The sequence below is a fragment of the Ruditapes philippinarum genome, unplaced genomic scaffold (genome assembly GCF_026571515.1).
Source record: "Ruditapes philippinarum isolate M1 unplaced genomic scaffold, ASM2657151v2 ctg1076_1_1_1_1, whole genome shotgun sequence".
NCBI classification, from domain to species: domain Eukaryota; kingdom Metazoa; phylum Mollusca; class Bivalvia; order Venerida; family Veneridae; genus Ruditapes; species Ruditapes philippinarum.
The window spans coordinates 179,608-198,795 of NW_026856464.1; the positions used below are offsets into that span (position 1 = coordinate 179,608).

Consider the following 19,188-nt stretch of genomic DNA (forward strand, 5'->3'; position numbering starts at 1 on the left):
TCATTTTAGAACCATTCCACGAAGAGCGGCTAATGGTCCCCAAGTATAAGAAAGCGTGTGCCCTATACGAGAAAACGATAGTCGACATAAAATAAGTCGACATAAAATAAAATGGAATTTTAAATAACTATGGATCAGAGGCTATGAAGCCTGCATATCACATAGAAGCTTTTAAAAGACAAATTTAAAAAAGCAGACAACATATGAGATTAGAGTTTAGAATAAAAGTTAGTCATGAATGAACCTGAAAAGTAGTTTTATATTTCCATAAAACAATTTTTTTTATAAAAGTCCCTCTTTTGTAATTTATTGACTAACTATTCAATCAATTTCGATCATACATATATTGTAGGAATGATAACCTATTAAATGATATAAAATAACAGAACATATGTTATATCTTCGACCTTTTCAAATAATAATGTTTCAATTTTGTTCATCAGACAGGACCAAAAGACGTAATACTAGTAATTCAAAATTTCAGTTATAACAAAATTGTTGTTTACAAGCTTTAAGACAGACGTTGGTTAAAGTAAGGAAGAAACAGAAGAAGTCATATTATCACAATTTTCAGTTTAAGTCATTTCTACACTTTCGATTATATTAGCAATTAACAGATAGACCAACAACTAATGAATCTTCGTGGCTTATGTAAAAACAATTTGCATTTATGACCATGCTTATATAATCAAAAACTGTTAAGGACCACCTCTGAATAAAAGCTACAGAGTAAATAAACTCCACTCTCTGACCAACGTGATAGATAAAAAACCAACAGAGTAAATTCCGAATAAAGACATCTTGTTTATAAAGTCCATCTATGATAACTCATTTCTATGGTCATGATTCACAGATTTGACTGTATGTCTGTACTTCAGAGTAAAAGAAACTTTTTTTTTCAGATCTGTTGAGTAAAAAAAGAAGCAATAATAATAATAAAAATAATAATAATAATAATAATAATAATAACATATAGTAATAAATAAATAAATCAATCAATCAATCAATCAATCAAAAAAGCAAATAAAAAAAATGAAATAAAATAAATAGATAAATAAAATAAAAGTTAAAAACATGAGAGAAGAGTAATGGTATTTCTCTTTAATGTTTTAAAGATATACTCGTATGTTTCTTTAAAACGGAAGCAAACGGAATGTATATGTCATAAAAGTTTAAAAGGAGTGTTATATGTAATAGTTATAGTATATGAAACGAGTTAGTTACGAGGGTATAACACTGGCTGGGGCGACATCAAGGGGTGTTTCTGCTAAAAAATGGCGAGATGTCGCCCCAGCCAGTGTTATACCCCCGTAACTAACGAGTTTCATACACTATAACTGTTTTATCGCAATGGCATAATGTTTTCTTTTTTGTATAGAAACAAATAAATAAATTAATCATTAGCTACATTACAGTTATTTATCATAAGGCAGTTTTTCACGATGTTTTCGCTGCCGCAAAAAAAATATACAAAAGACATCCAATATAAGAGGCGGATTGTATACTGTTACCAAGATTGATTTAAGATTAAAGGGCTTTTTTCATTTCATTAATTATCTTTGTTTATATTTTTCATTGTATTTATATATTTATTCTATTTTATTTTATTGATTTCATTTTTTTATTATTTTATGGGTTTTTTTTTGCTACTGGGAATGGTCGTGACCACTGCCCCATTGGAGCCTCTATGAAAAAACTGTATTGATATATACAAGGTGCGAAAAAAACTCGACTGATATATAACAGTCGAGTTTTTTCCCTATATGAATCAATGAAAAACCTGTACTGTTATATATCAATACAGTTTTGAAATGCTCATTGAAGTGTATGTCGCGGGTCAGCTCAACCAGGTAGTTAGTATCATGGAAATTTGGGGTTGAAGTGAATGATAACGCAACAAAAGATACGATCCTGTAATAACATAAACATGCAAAATATATATGGTACATATACAAAAGTCATTATTTAATTAAATACACAATATTACAATTACTAACATACATGATTCATTAGAGTATATATTAATAAATACAAAATACATTTATACCTGTAATTATATAAATAAATAAATACAGAAATGGTAAATATTATATAGCACGAAAATGGCTTTGTTATTGTTTTGACTTTTTGAATAATGGCGGAGAAAGGCGGAAGGAGTTACGATTGGTTCTTGACCCGTGCAAAAGTAAATCGAATTCAACGAAAAGGAGTTTTTAATACCAACAACTGCATATGACACCCTGTAAGAGTACCATGTAAAACTGATATAATTTGCTCTGTGTTTGTATGTGTGTATATTTAGAAATGATATAATCTAGGATAGTTTATTGGAAGTATAGGTTAAGTATAGACCAGTGCAATGTAATAAACAAATATATATACCCTATGACACATTCCCCCCAGCTGAAAAATGTCGTCCCGACATTTCCAACTCGGAAACATATATACAACTAATATATACTGAAACAATATTGTTCAGCATAAATATATATATAATATCAACTACATATTAAACTACAAAAATATTGTAGTAAATCTTATCGTAAACTTGATATACGAACAAGTTTATTATCTGTTGGATTTAATACATATAATGTATAACAATACTCGAGTAAATCAGTATCATCTTGAGAAACACAAACGCACGTCGGCTTTTTTAATACGGACGAAATGTCATATTTCCGCGATATGGAAATATCTGTACGCCATGAAAGCACCGGTTATTGCGACATATGAATACGTTTTTGAAAAGCTTTGTCAAGTGTATTGTGTTTGTCATATACATGTATGTATGCGTTTATTTTTGATAAAATATATCAATGTTATATATAATCTTTTATATTAAGGAGTTTTCAATTGCATATTCTGGTAAGTATATATACAAACATTATCATAACATTTCACATCACTTTTTTTAGGCAATTGTCAACTATATACAGGTAAGTAAAGCCATTCCCTTCGTGGTAAGTATACGTTATCCATATATCCATTCATATCTTGGATTAAGGTAAGTATTTAGTTTGAAATGTATATCTTGTGAAGAATACTGGTATCTCCCAGATTGTTGAAGGTTTATAAACTCTTCATGATTATTGAAGCTTCAATGTTGTGACCATACGTCAATAATCCAGATAGCTTATGTTGAAACAATGTTATCATTTATTTCATTACCCATTGGTCTGATTGTTGCCACTGAGGTTTACGTCGATGTCGTTGTGGACGTAATTGTACCGACTGAGCTTCCTCGTTTGTTTCCTGATTTCTTCTTTGAGGAATGATATACTTTGATGATTTGATTTCTTCTGTATTTTTATCTCTTACCGATGCTGATTTAAGTGGTAAAAGAAGAAAGGTCGTGGGTTCGAGTCCCCCGTTGGGCGCCATTGTTGCGGGTCAGCTCAACCAGGTAGTTAGTATCATGGAAATTTGGGGTTGAATGATAACGCAACAAAAGATACGATCCTGTAATTACATAAACATGCAAAATATATATGGTACATATACAAAAGTCATTATTTAATTAAATACACAATATTACAATTACTAACATACATGATTCATTAGAGTATATATTAATAAATACAAAATACATTTATACCTGTAATTATATAAATAAATAAATACAGAAATGGTAAATATTATATAGCACAAAAATGGCTTTGTTATTGTTTTGACTTTTTGAATAATGGCGGAGAAAGGCGGAAGGAGTTACGATTGGTTCTTGACCCGTGCACAAGTAAATCGAATTCAACGAAAAGGAGTTTTTAATACCAACAACTGCATATGACACCCTGTAAGTGTACCATGTAAAACTGATATAATTTGCTCTGTGTTTGTATGTGTGTATATTTAGAAATGATATAATCTATGATAGTTTATTGGAAGTATAGGTTAAGTATAGACCAGTGCAATGTAATAAACAAATATATATACCCTATGACATGTACTGAGTATAATGGGTTAGAAAGAACAAAGGAAAAGCTCACAGCCATGCGATAATGTAGACTGATCTAATAGCTTGAAGTAGCAGATAAATGATTTCTTTAGGCGGTGAACATATCATTTTGTAATAATGATAATTTCACTAGTGCATAGAAGATTTTGAGCATATAAATATGTTTGTTTTGATTTATTGTTTAATTCTTATACGGATACATCATTAAAAAATATGTTTAGATAGGTACCGATTTTGTTAGGTTTGGTTTAACCAAGGTGTGCCAAATGATTATGTTATTGTAAATGTGTTTGTAAACAGAGTAAGAAAATAATCTTTAAGGAGTGGAATGTTAAGGTTGTCAATAATTCTGGGCAAGAAAGTTATTTTGATATGGATTAAGGCTTGAGGATTATCTTAATGTCTAAGATTTGCAAAACAATTAGATTCATAGACACAAATATTAGAATAGGCGACAGTTTGGATATTGTAATAGAAAAAAGAAGATATACAAATATCCCAAGACACGAATTGCTTTGCAAAGTGTGTGGGGAAAACCAAGATCAATACCATTATAATTAACATAACTCGATTTAACGAATTATTTCAGCTAAAATTTGTTGTTGTTTTTTTCAGTTTTATTTTTAAATTTCTTAATTCTTTTTTTAAAGTGAATATGAAACTGTTTACTTGAACATTATTCTACACATCCCAATGTAATGATGAAAAAGCAAAGTTGTTGACCAGACCCTGAAACAATAGTATTTTCATCTTACTTGTACATCAGAATAAATAACATTACATAATTGGTATTTTCATATGCCTAAATGACTTTTTTGTAATGTAAAAAAAGGTTTGAGTTGTGTCTCGTATATATGAAAAAACTTTTTTAATGCAGCACATTTTAAATCGTTATTTTTTGTCATTTAGTGCAAGTAGTTCAATGAAATCTATCATCCATGGTAGGTAGTCATTTCCGCACGTTGAATTTGTTTGCTTTCACTTTCTTTGCGGGATAAGGGATAGGATAAAAACTGATTGATTTTATTTTATTTACGTAAGTATCGCCGAAAAACAAACATGATTCGAAGCACGCACTAGTGGTATGCAAATGCTCATCTAAGGGCCTGCAAATCATAATAACGCCTTGTAAACTTTTACAGTTTATAAATGTACGGTCCTGTGGAAAAAATTGCAATGGCGTTTATGTATCTTAAATGTAACACAAATGTAAGGAAAAAATGGCTAAATTTTAAAGGGAATCATCCCGTAATAAGTCTTTCATTCATGACCCCAAGGACGTGACTGAATTTGATCTAAAAGGCATAATTTGGACAAGATACAGGATCTCTAGCTGATGTTACAAGGACAAATGTTCTGTAAAATAGTAGATAGATCGAGTAAATCAAAATTGATTCCAGCACTTTTAAGTGTTGAAAATTGAGTACCGCTCAAACCGATGCTAGGGGGCACGAGGAATATTGCTCTTTGTCATTTTCCCTCATGTACAGACTCAATCAAATTGTCTGCAATTTTCATGTTATTTTGTTGTGATTAATGCTTCCGAGGGATCACACTTTATCCCGATTTTTTAGGCATAATGACAAAGATATTCTCAGGAACTTGTTAAATATTGACCCCGGTTAGCAGGAATAATAATAGGAGAAAAGACATAATTTTATTTGCATACAGACCGGGATGACAAAAAAAAAATAAGTCGAGCCTATCTCCCCACCGTGTAGTTACTGTTAATCTCGATTTAAAACTAGTTTGTTTTTTTTCAAATTGCCTGCTGATCTTTTTTCCCTTCTCTAGAAAATTTAACATAAGGCCAAACAACATGAGAAAAAGTTGTTTTTAAAGACCACTTAAACAGCTTGATATTGATATTAAGTCATGATTTAACTTGAAAAGGAAAGTCTGGCGTTTTATATTGCTATGAGATTTACAAAAATAGATATAAATGCATTACAGCACAACTGTTATTTGTTCGACATACTCACCATAAATTGTATAAATTTTGTTCATCAGACAGGACCTACAGATGTATGACTGTAATTTAATTTTCTTTGATAACAAAATTGTTGTTTACAAGCTTGAAGACGTATAATATCATCACAATGCATGACAAATGTTGTTTAAAATGAGGAAGAAACGGAAGAAGTATAAGTCTCATTATTTAAAGTTCAAGTCATTTCTACATTTGGAATTTACCAATAGAAATACGCCCAAGTGCATCGTCTACTTCAGACGCGAGCGTTCACTTGGCACGTGGCAGCATACCTACGAATATATCGTTTCCTACTACGAATTTATCGTTTTTGTCTGAATTTATACATTTTTCATAGCAAGAATAAATCGAAGAAAAGCAATGCTTTATATTTTTGATATCATTGAGTGCAAATACATTTGCAGATAGCAGTGAGATGTAAATTTTCTGTTTAATCAAATAGACTTCTTTGATTTTCAAAACGTATGGTGTTGGCCATGTATAATATAACATGTATATCATATTGTATCTCTTTTAAGTTCAGTCAGAGAAATCTAGATAAGAATTTCGAAATTAATTTACAGTTCTTTAAAAGAAAAATAAACACATAATTATGATAATAAATTGAAAAGGGATAACGTGTGAAATGTACAGTAATATATTCTATGAAATTTATGTCGTATAGTTGTATAACATAAAAACCTGGACAAAGTGACTTTTTGAGGTAAAACATATGTCATTTTTCATGTACAACAAGCAAAAACAACTTTTTTACTGTTGCATGGAAGATGTTAACAAAGATTTGTATTTTCTTATGCCGTACAATGACATTGTACCTCAATGATTTTAAAGTGACATTCTGCTCGTTTTTTTCATTTATAAGTTGAGCTGGGTTGACTATATCTTTCAAAAGATTGACAGTTATAGTATAATGGCGCTAGGTCAATTTTGACATTGGAAAATGTTAAGGATAAAATACAAATCGCCTAAAATATAAAAAGGCTGTCCCACTTTTTTATTAATTAAATGTACAGGACAATTCCAATTGATATTTACCGGTTTTGTGAGTTAATTATTGTTCATGCCGAGTAAATGATAAATTTGATAGGAATTATGACAAAAATGAACTAATTTTGACTTGAACCTTTCCACCCCCTATATACTATGACCTTGGATGGGCATTATGTCATTTTGATATAATCTAACAGGTTTGCTGTTAATTTGCTGTTTTAAGATATACAGTTGAATTGTATATTTGAGTCTCATTAAAACTGTACATAAAATTACAAGGTACTTAGTGTTCCATTCATAATTAACATTATATAAATTAAACATAAAAAGCTTAGTACATTTTTCTTTCTTTTTCTTTTCTAATTTAGATGTTAGTTGGTTATTTTCAATAAATTGCTTACATAATGTATCATACAAAGTACACATAAATATTTACAGACAGATTCATCATTAAAACATAACTACAATGTATACAAAAATTAATAAGTGTACTTAACATGTTATCTATCAGAATAGAGGGGAAAGCTAAAAGCTTATTCTAAGCCTTGCTTCTGACTATCGTGCTCAGCTGCCATGATGGTGTAATAATTAATATGTAATAATATTTTTGAGAAAACGACAGAGAAAAAAAAAAGAAAATGAATTGGTATAATGTAATTAAGTTAAAAGTGACAGGGTAGTATAATACAGTTTAGAAGTTAAAATTTAAATAACGTACAAAGACAAAGAACTTATGAAAGAAAGGAAGAATGGTTTATGCAAGGGTCAAGGGTCAATTATTACTGAGAAGATCGACTCTTGGTTTGTGTAAATCGGACAGTGTAAGAGAAAATGATCTGTATACTCAAGTCCGCCACAAGCACACGCTGCTGAGTCTATAATGTTTTTTGAGTACAAATGTTCTTTTAGTGAGCTACAGTGCATGCGAAGACGTGCGTGTTAAATATCTAACTCTCTATTACATATATAGTACCTATTTAGTAGAAAGAGGTCTGAGGGTGATTTTGATGTGTTCTTGTTCAGAGCTTGTTTAAAAGCCGATACAGACGTTGCATTTTGCATGTCAGACGGAAGTGAATTCCTAGAAGAGATAGTTGACGGTAAGAAAGATTAAGAAAAAAGCTGTGTATTGCAATGTATGTTTCTCAAATGATTCGAGTTCCGAAGGCTGTAGGACGTGGTGTTTCCAACAATAGATGGGATGAGGTCCGATAGAAAAGGGGATGTTTCTAAATGTATCATTTTATAAAGAAGAATAAGTTTATGCTTCAGTCTTCTATCTCTTAGAGGTTCAAGTGAAGATTCTTTGCAGAGTTTTTCGAATGAAACCAATTGTGTTGCTCCTGTGATAATTCTTGCTGTCCCTATTTGTTTGCTCTCAAGTTCTTCAGCCTCAGCAACCGTGATTTTGTCCCACATTACATCGCGTATTCAATAATCGGGCAAATGAAGGACACGATGCCAGACTCTGTCAAAGGCTTTGTATATGTCGCAGAATACCGCTCGTACTTCCTTGCCTTCATCTAGAGCTTTACAGAAAGAGTGATAAATAGACGTTAGTTGAGTCTTTAGGAATAAAACCTGACTGGAAAGGACAGAAAAAAATTAAGGTAAGAGTTGAAGATATGCTTATGTATGATGCGTTCAAGAGCTTTGTTGAGAGCACTGAGAAGAGAGATAGGTCTATAATTACACACATCTTGAGGGTCATATTTTTGAACATTGGACAAACATGTGCAAGTTTCCATTGTGTGGGAACTTCGCCTTTATCTAAGGAGAAATTGAAAAGGGTACATAATGGGACAGAAAGTTCAATAGCCGCTTCACGAAGGACACTATTATTTATAGCATCTGGACCTGTAGCTTTACCTATTTTGAGAAGACGGGGAGCATCAGATTCAGAAGGCGTTATGTTGATGGTGCTTAATTGTGGCGAGTTGGCGTTTAGAAATGTTTTAGGTAACTTTTTATTATCATCACTAAGTTGGGCTTGTGCTTGAAAGAAGTTATTAAGTGCATTGGTTTTTTCCGTATTGGTTTCATATATATGTGATGTGTCTTTAAGTGTAGGAATATCTGTATTCATGTTATTCGGCTTGATGAACTGTTGTATAGTTTGCCAGAAATTTTGTCTAATTCACAAGTGTTCTTTAAGGAATCTGCGAATCTATTGAGGTGTGTCTGCCTTGCTTGCCGGATAAGTTGGATAGTTTTATTACGTTGTTGTTTATATATTGACCAATTGTTCGCTTTGCATGGTCGTATGCAATTTTCCTATGCCTTACTGCTTTTCTGATATCGTTATGAAACCATGTTGGCTTTGATGTTCTGCTTGTAACTATTTTGTTTGGAATGCATGTGCCACACATAGAGAATAGTGCTTCTGTTATATTTGAAGCATATGTGTCGATATTGAGATCAAAGCATTCAGTCCAATTAAATCTAGAAACCATGTTTCGAAGGAGATTGTAGTCACCAGATGAATATTTCCAGACCATGCGCTTAAAAGTGTGCGGCAGCTACTTTTCATACAGTAGACAACAGAATACTGGGCAGTGATACCTAGTATCTTGATCGAGAAAAAAAGGCTCTCCTACCGCACTAGCAGTTACAAGGTCCGAGGATGAGACAAGGAAGAGGTCAATCAGTGATTTAGAATTTTCTATTAAATTTGTAGGTTCATTGATGACTTGATTGAGACCGAACTGAATGGAGATGTTGTCAATTTTGTCTTTTGATTGTTGCTTGAGGTAGTCTAGATTAAAGTCACCAGTAGTTACCATGTGTTTAACTCCGGTATCAACAGCAAGACCAATAGAGTCCCGGATTGATGACAAAAAGTAAGCAGGGGAGTTAGGAGCTCGATAAAATACACCAAACAGCAGAGGTTTCCTCTTGATTCGAACCTCAAGCTAAATTGTTTCAATACCATTTAATTCGAGATCAAATCAACGAGAGACAGAAGGTGAATCTTTTACATATACCAAAATCCCACCGACCCCGATCTCGATCTCGTCTAAATGGAGTATGAAAGGTTTTGAAATATAGGTCATCAGTGGAAGTTCGTTGGTCAAGGCAAGTTTCGGTTAGAGCTATAATATCAAAATGATTTAGTTTAGAATAGAGAATCTCAGACTTCTTATTTATACTTTGAATATCATAGTGAACAATTGACAACTGAGATCTGAAAGCTGAGTACGTATTAGCGGTTTCTGATTTTGTTCATTTTGAGGCCGGTTTACATGAATATCACCAGATTTTATCAAGAGCATTTACAGCCAAGTAACTAATTCGAAATTGGTAAGGGGTTTGAACCCATTCGTTTTAAATTGATATGGTCCGAACAATCCCACTCTCACTCTTTATATTGATATATCTACAGTCATAGTTAAGTTATGCCAGGATGCAAGTGATGTATGAGTGAGTAGACATGGACATGACCCAGACCAAAGAAGTATAAAAACATAGATATGATACATAGATATTAAAGAAGGATACCGGAAAGTAAAGAAAAAAAACGTACATGTTTAACATTATTATGAAAAATTAATTATATAGTTGAAATGAAAAGTCCTGATGACCGTTAGCAGTTGATTTATGTAAGGGGTAAGGTATTCACCAACGGACGTTCTGATAATGCCAGTTAAACAAAATATAAATGGACATAATCGAATCCTTATAAGATATATGTATGTTTAAAAATTTTAAATGATAAAAAGGGGATGAAAACATCCATAAATTTGGTATGCTCCAGTATTAGCTTAATATCAGCTCTAATGAACTTAACATAAACACTGACAGATACATGGAGTCTATATATAGTATCAAGATTAAGTGAAATAGACACAAGTTTTTGACAGGTGTGTTAAATTGGCTTTTCTTGTCAATGTGTACTGAATGGCACTTGTAGTCATATAATTTGATGCATTTAGAATTGAGAATAATATTATAGATGCTGGATTAATAACACAAATAAGTCGAATTGAGATCATTCTATGATATAGTGCATATTGTGGAAAAAATGTAATTGTGAAAAGTGAAAATCACGTGTTTAAACATGGGGATTAATTATTCTAACTACATGCATTTTAGAATGGAAACTTGAGCAGCTTGCATGACACTCAAAAGGTAAGCATGACGTATGTCAATATTAGTTACTTTCTTTGCAATTCCTTCATGCTAGTCAAAATGTTTCAACTAACATAGTAATATTTAATATTTATATAAGTTTTTAATCAAGCGGTAAATCATGATAAAAAGACAGGCAAGTTTATGACTTATATTTTTTCTGTAGCTGACTGTTCATTTGGCAACAAAATTGAATTTTGTGTAAACATTAAATTTCTGTTTAGTACAGTATGACTTTTTCAAAAACACATTAATGGATCCTTTTTACTCAAAGGAAATTTGGATTTAAAAGGAAATACTTCATTTAAATTATAATTGCAAAATTTAAATGTACTTACATGTTATATTCATCTCATGTTCTGATTTAAGTAAAATGTAAGTGTTAGATGTTAGTTATAAGATGTAATTGATATGCCTTGTCCTTGTTATACCAATGTGCCCTCCATTTTGTTCGTTGCCCTGTTGAGTCCTGTGTGACTGGGCATGCGTTGATAAAGATAGCGTTCGGTGAATTTTGCTCTATCTTCTTAATCGTTCCTTTTATACTTTGTGACAAATGAACAACTGAACAAATGAACCATTAGGTTGAAATTGCTCAGTTACCACGTGACCGGTCTAAATAAGAAAGTTTGACCATGTTCAAGTGCATGTATCATTATAAGATTGGGAACTAAACTGTAAAATTGTGTAATACCAAGGTAACAAAAATTATAAAAAATACAAAAATAGGATGTAAATTAAATGTGAGAGTATTATGCTTAAAAGCTAATATAAGCATAAAAGCATAAAGAAAATTTATGAAAAAATGTCATTAAAAAGTTTGGATATTATTAATTGTACAAAATATAACAGCTAAATTTAAGAATATAGTAACAGGTTACGGCGGTGCGGTTAACAGTATAATTGTTTGGAGAGTATAAATACAAATTTGTCTTCATCACAATTGTGTACAAAACCTGACATTAAATTACACGCGTTTTGACATAAATAATTTCATGTCTTTATATGTATCGCAAGACGAGTATAGGTTTTAATATTCATCTATTCTTTTACATATAACAAAATCAAACTGTCTATTTTGTAAAGGCTTATGCTTTCGTGACAAAAATCGTTAACATTAAGGTTTTGTAATTTAACGCTTTATACGTTCCTAATGTAATAGCATACCTCAAATTAGGACCAATTCTAGATTTTTGAAATAACAGAACAGAACTTTTATTATGACTTATACAAAGTTCATCCTCCTTAATACATTATATTCACATATAATAGTTGCAAGAAAATAAACAAACAAAACATAGATATTACATTTTACGTATACAATAGTTTCACCAAACAAACAAACATATAGTAAGGAAACATTCACTGTACATTTTAATAAATAAATAAGTTTAATTTTGAATATTTTTGGAATGGAAACAACACTAACATAAAGTTTATTCTAGTGCAGATAAAATGGAAGATAGACTTGTTATAAAATCACAGAGAGTTATATCATAATTTCAAGCGGTAGAACAGTACAGTAAATGTATTTTGATCAAAACAACCATGAACCAATTAAGTTCCATGAAATTTGAACAGTCTTTTTCATATCAACAGACGCTCCTTTGCCAGTGAATTTATTTGCCAAGTAAACATGATTATCTTCCTGGACCTCCTGGAATTGTTTTGCCATTGATAAAGTACAGAGCTGAAAGCATGACCGGACTCACTGAATCTAAACATGATAACGCGTGGGGTAACTCATCCCTGTCTGAATCGAAAAACAAAAATAGTTTAAATAACAACAACAAATAATATTATGATTTTATCTGTTGTCGCGACTGGGCTCTTGCAATATCGACTTTCAGTGGAGATTTTTTTTAAAGATAGCACTAATGATCTAGGGATAACACCAGGTATAATGACTGACTTATGAAGCCTTTTTATTCCGTAATGGCGAATTTATTATGTGTGGGGAAACGAATCTGGTACCTAAATACTAGTTTTGCAATAAATCTTTTTCAAAGTTATTGTTTTGGTCAAATAAAAGATATCGACTTAAATTGGATTGTAGCAAAATTGGTATATTCTGAATTTATTTTATTTCGATTGTGTAGGAAGCTATTAGCTTATAAGCACATTTTCGAATCCGTTCCTAGAACCAACAAGTACTGAGCAATGTGCTTAAAGTTTCTTACTAATAATTATTTTATTGATCATCATGTGTCTTTTAAAGGGTAATGAATTTTTCTTTAAATAAAATTTGATAAAGATAAAAGTATGTTGTTTTCATTATCTTAGGCCGATTTCTCGAAAGAGTTGTAACATAGAATTTTCTTTATTTTACACATTAATTATTGCACATATATATATATATAATAGAATGTTAAAGAACAGAATATGATGTAACTATTTTAAGTACAGGTGTTATTCTCTTTAAAAAATCAAACATTTTTGTACATTACATGCAGCTAATTAAAACGCAGACTCGGTTCAGTTTGACTTGTACTGACAAGAGAGATAATAAAAAGTGCAACATCCCCCAGCACCTAGTACCGACTTTTACATACAAGAAAAAGGGACAAGACCGATAAATAAATAATAAATATTCAGCAGTACTGTTTACTTATATGTTGAATAAGGATCCGAACTACTAGTATCAGAAAAACATTTGCATTTCCTTAAAATTCATACCAAACAATATGAATAATTTATGAACGAATGGTTTCATATGCTATCCTTCAATAATAAGATTAGCTAGATTCATTATGAAACGAATAAATGTTTACTTCCTTTGAAAGGGTAAATAAATACATTTAAATAATGGTATAGAGCATGTTAGAACCTTGGTTTATACCAAAAAGTAGCACTAAATGTGAAATAATTTGTCACAAAATTAACGAAATGTAAACAAAATAGAGAAAAACAAAAACAGGATCCCTTAAGAAAGCCCAACACGACAAAATTGACAATGTTGCAGGCTCGGTTTGATTGAACTATTTGACTTGTATACAAAATACCAAATCACTATACATGTTATTGTACTTCTTGCCAAAACGCACCAGAAGGAAAAGATGGTTCAGGTAATTGGCCAATGAGCATCTTTTTTGAAACTATAAAAAGTACACTGAAAATAAAAAGCTTTTAAGTATAAAAGTAAAAGAATTTCTGAGACATAATAGGCCTTTAATATGGTTTATATTGACATGATTGTCATGAAACATTTTCTGAAGCTTGTGGTTACATTAATATTCCAGTGGTGATACGAAATATATCCTGTTTGTTTAATGTTTCCTTCTCTACATTGCACGTTTAGTTCACCAAATTTGACATTTAAAGCAGTGTCACTTTTTAGAGAGCGTAGAATTGACCTTTGGAAAATATCTATTAAATAACTCCCAGAAGACTTAGCGCTAATCCAAACACGTGCAATTGTCTCTCCATAAAGCATACATTTAGACAAGACTAATTCCAAACTCTATCTGCAGAAAATTATATTATTCACGGAACACGTTTCAATCAGACAAGCATGTTTGGCTCGACAATCAATTTGTCAAAGAAACATTTTAAAGTTGTGGATAAGAAAAGGGTCTTTCAGCGCAAAAAAAACGAGTTCACTAAGATTTCAAATTCATTTAATTCCATTGGCCACCTCTATTTTTTTTAACTTCAATTTATTCTGTACCTTTCTTACCTTGGTTAGGTTTTTAGCAAAAGTATTATGATTATCCATGCAAGAAGGTTTTAGTCAAAATAAGTTTTGTACCTTTTAAATTTTACCAGTGTATGTACCATGTGTATATGTGAATTTAGATTCAACAACTGTAGTAGCTAAATGATTGTAAAACAAATTTGTTTCATTTCTTACTAAAGTGTGATATGCATTGTCATGCCACTTTACATAGGTATGAATAATTATTAATACAGACCTCCGCATACAATCAGGTTGTTAAATAAGATTCCTTTAATAGAAAATGTTTAGAAATGAGGGTTTATTGTTGTATCATTCATCACATAATTACAAAGACTCCTAATTGCTAGGAAATTGTCATATTTAAACAAGGAAAGGAAAAATACCCCAAGCATTTTTATGTTTTTGTAAGATGATGATGATAATAATAATAATATAAGTATATATAATAATAATGATAATATAATAATAATGATAAAATAATAATTATCATAATAATAATGATTCAAAATGTGATACAGTGTATATGTAAGGGTGAAACACATTTTGTTACACATGCTTCGTTCTATATTTGAGTCCCAGTGAAACACATTTTGTGACACATGCTTCGTTCTATATTTGAGTCCCCCTTGTTGTCAAATAAAGAAGGTTGTAGTCACATCTTACAAAACACATTTTGTGACACATGCTTCGTTCTATATTTACATATATATATATCATTTACATACTATCTTGTATATCACTATAGTATACACCAAGTTTAAGAATCGTGAGTAACACAAACTACATTCATAAACTAAACATTTGTACTCAAATGTATAAAACCATGTAACTTCAAAATATTCTATAAAAATTATCTGTATATTGAGTGTCTTCTCATAAGTTTTCCTTATAGGAAAAAACTTCAAAAAAGGTAATTGTTCACTGCTGTTTCTGTTTACTTTCGGCTGAAATTGGAATGCATATTGGTCACGGTTTGAAAAACGGAATATAAGTATCAATAGAAAAGACATTTTTCATGGTGAACATTTATTTATAAAATGTATATTGTGTAATACATGTACTAACTTATGATGAAAAAAAATACTCACTGGTGTTAAATGATATAACAAATATAAAGTCAAAATGACATCGTTCTGACAAACTACATAAGAATACAGGTATATATTTGATATAACAAGGGAAACACCGTTTCATCAGTTAATATTAATCACGCTAGATTAAGCTTAAACACAGTACTGCAAACTGCCAATATCAGTTGTAATTATATTGTTAATCATAGAATAGTTGTCCATCTTTAATTACAAGGCAATATCTCTCCAGTGCTTTTACGGCGTTAAGTTATTTGTCGAGTTTAAAATGTTTTTTCTGACAAAAATGTGTCCCGTAAATAGTTTAATTTTCTGCAGATATAGATTTAGCCTATTCCAATTTTTTTTTCTGAAAGACAATTGCAAGTGCCAAGATTAGCGTTAAGTCTTATAGGATTTATTTCAATAGATCCTTCAAAGGTCAGTATTCAGGGTCTAAAGTATAAAGGGTTGCCTATAATGTCAACTATGGTAACCTATACCATCTACACAAAGAATGAAAGCTAAATGGAGAAGAGTGGGGTGTTGAGGGTAAAATGTTCCATAACATTTTGTTCTTCTAATATTACACTTAAAATACGGATGCGCTGTAGACTTTAAGCAAAAGATACTAAAGACCACTGGTGAATGTAAATCATAAATATATAAGATTATTAAATATGTTAAATTAGATTAAATTTGTAACTGGTTTTATTATTAAAGTGGTTTTTTAATACGCGTGACAACACTTATTCAATTATTTTTAACACCTTATCACCCTCAAGTTTTCAATCACTTGTGCAATAAGTTTAAAATATTTTATTTCAGTCATGTAAAATTAAATACAATACAATACAAAAAATGGGTTTGTAGAAATCTGAACTCTTTTGAAGATGTCTTCTTCAGCAGTTTCATAACCGTAATTGTATTGTCATATTTGAAAATCGAGAAAAACAGAATCCCGAAAGAACGTCCAAAAACTGTTTTAAAATTGGAAATGTTGCAGACTCGACTTCATTGAGCCTGTTCATGAAAGAAAGTGGTAACTGCGATCTACCGACCACGCAACTATTTTCACTCAATACCTGGAGTTTGCTTTTGGCTATTGAAACTAAACTTGGTGTATACTATAGTGATATTCAAGATAGTATGTATATGATAGTATATATGTTATTTGAAAATAAACTTTTTCAATTAATGTAAGACGTGACTACAACCTTCTTTATTTGACAACAAGGGGGACTCAAATATAGAGCGAAGCATGTGTCACAAAATGTGTTTCACCCTTACAAAAACAATGTTTCACTTTTGAAACAAAAAAAAAATCAATTTAGTTTTTAATTAGAAAATGAATGCCACGATTTATTCGTAAGTTTTTATCAAGTTAAGAATTGTGCTTTTCACTGTTATGTAACAAAAGTAAAATCCTATTCCCTTCATGTGTAACACAAAACATATAGAGACATTTAAATACAATTATTCAAAAGGAAATAAAATAAACCCAAGTTATGATCGGTTTCTATTGGCTATAATGGCTGTTATTGTCAGTACCGTATTACTATTCGTTGGAAGATGTTAAAGTGATAATAAAAGGATGAAAGCTGATAATAAATGATTAAAATGGTAGGACTCTTGGTATATAAAGAAATGCTGAAGAGTTTTGAAGAGAGTCTGATTCAAATCAGAAGTAGGCTTCTGGAACAAATCATTTGGACTGGCATTCTACGTCTTTCAGTAAACGTTCGAAGATTAAAATGTCACATATTGATTACATAAAGGTAAGACGATTTTACTTAAGTTTTGCAAGATGCTTCTTGAAATATCTTTGGAGGATTTGATTAAAATATTGCTAATTGGACAACAGAAATATTTTTTGTATTTTTTTTGGGGGGGGGGGGGGGGCGGGGGTCATTTTATACATTTATAAAAGAGGAGTAGCATTTGTTACAGATGTTAATTTTAGATGATAATTTCTTCATAAACGGCATATTTGTTACATTTAGTTCTTTTGGATGATTTATTTTTCATTTATGTGATAATAGTAGTATTTTATTAAAGTAATATATTGGAATTTTGAAATGCAATATATTTATTCTTTTGTTAATTGTCCAATGAATCTTAAATACACCTCCAAACTTTTCATATGTCTGAAAATTTAAAAAGTGTTCAAAATACTGCTGTTTTTGTCAAAAGAACAATTAAAGTAATTTATTTTTTTTCTTTTTGGCGCATAATTGGTATCTTTAGAGAATGCATTTTTAAAAGATGTTTAACAGAAATAATTTATTGTTTCAGCTGGTATTGGGATGCATGGTCTTCTTCATGGGTATTACTGTGCAGGCGAAAAAGGCTTTGTCATTTCGAGAACGATTAGTTCCTGTCAATAAAAGGTTTGCATATATTTATCTATTAATACATTGTTTTGTACGAGTACTATATAACAGTAAGATTTCTATTGCTGGAAAACATCACACAATTCTTGACTTACAAAAAGATTCATGTAAAATGTTTTAGCATATATTTAAGTCTTGCATGATTTCAAGTTTAATTTAAAAATGCGATGAGCACATATTCCTAGTAATTTATGTAAGAAAAATAACATTAAAGATTCTCAAAAGGATTTGAAATTATTCTTTGACAACAATTATAAATGAAAAGAAATACAATGAATTACATTTTTTAAATATGTTTTTTTTTGCAATTATTTCAGAAACATGGTTGACCAAAACCATTCAAGTCACCACCGACGACATCCTACGTATGCCTCTTCAGCTCAAAATTTGCCGAATGTGTGTTGTCCTTCAATAACGCGGAAAATTGCTCCTCTAGGAGGAATGTCAAGAAAGGGAACAATGCTACAGTTGTATCGCTCCGGGAAAACCGTACAAAAATTTTACGAAACGACATGCGCACAAAATGTCGAAAACAAACCTTGTATGTATATAAATCAATCAGAATGGAGATCTGTATGTAGACAGGAAACAAGATACACATATGCTATTGTAAAAGATTTTAACTCAACGGATGAATATAGAATAGATTACATGAAAATAAATTCCGGGTGTTCTTGCACGATTCTAGGACCGGCATGACAATCATCTGGAAGTCAACGGGCCAAAATTCACCAGAAACACACAGAATATAACATTTTCAACAAAATGTGGTACTAAAAAGATAAAACATAAATGTGTATATCGGTGTTTTCCCTTTTTTTAAATATAAATGGCATTTATTTAACATATAAAATTTGTGTACATGCAATAGTACCAATTCATGTATTGTTTTATTTTAATAAAAAATCGTTCTCTCATTCTTGTTCTTTTTATGTTTTTCTAGACTTTTCTATATATATCGTACTTTAATTACAGAGCAAACTGAATCT

At 30.8% G+C, this 19,188-nt stretch overlaps 1 protein-coding gene across 1 annotated transcript; it reads left to right on the forward strand.

Moving 5' to 3' along the window:
- Positions 1-17,934: 17,934 nt before the first annotated feature.
- Positions 17,935-18,898, forward strand: LOC132746651 (uncharacterized). Its single transcript, XM_060735874.1, has 2 exons — positions 17,935-18,196; positions 18,517-18,898. Exons 1-2 carry the CDS (start codon positions 18,072-18,074, stop codon positions 18,896-18,898), a joined length of 507 nt encoding a protein of 168 aa, XP_060591857.1. The 5' UTR covers positions 17,935-18,071.
- The last annotated feature ends 290 nt before the right edge of the window (positions 18,899-19,188 follow it).

Bases quoted from the DNA above. Each gene is read 5' to 3' on its own strand.
- LOC132746651 (XM_060735874.1), top strand. From the start codon at position 18,072: ATGTTTAACAGAAATAATTTATTGTTTCAGCTGGTATTGGGATGCATG. The intron at 18,197-18,516 runs GTTTGCATATAT...CAATTATTTCAG, and splicing joins TTAGTTCCTGTCAATAAAAG to AAACATGGTTGACCAAAACC.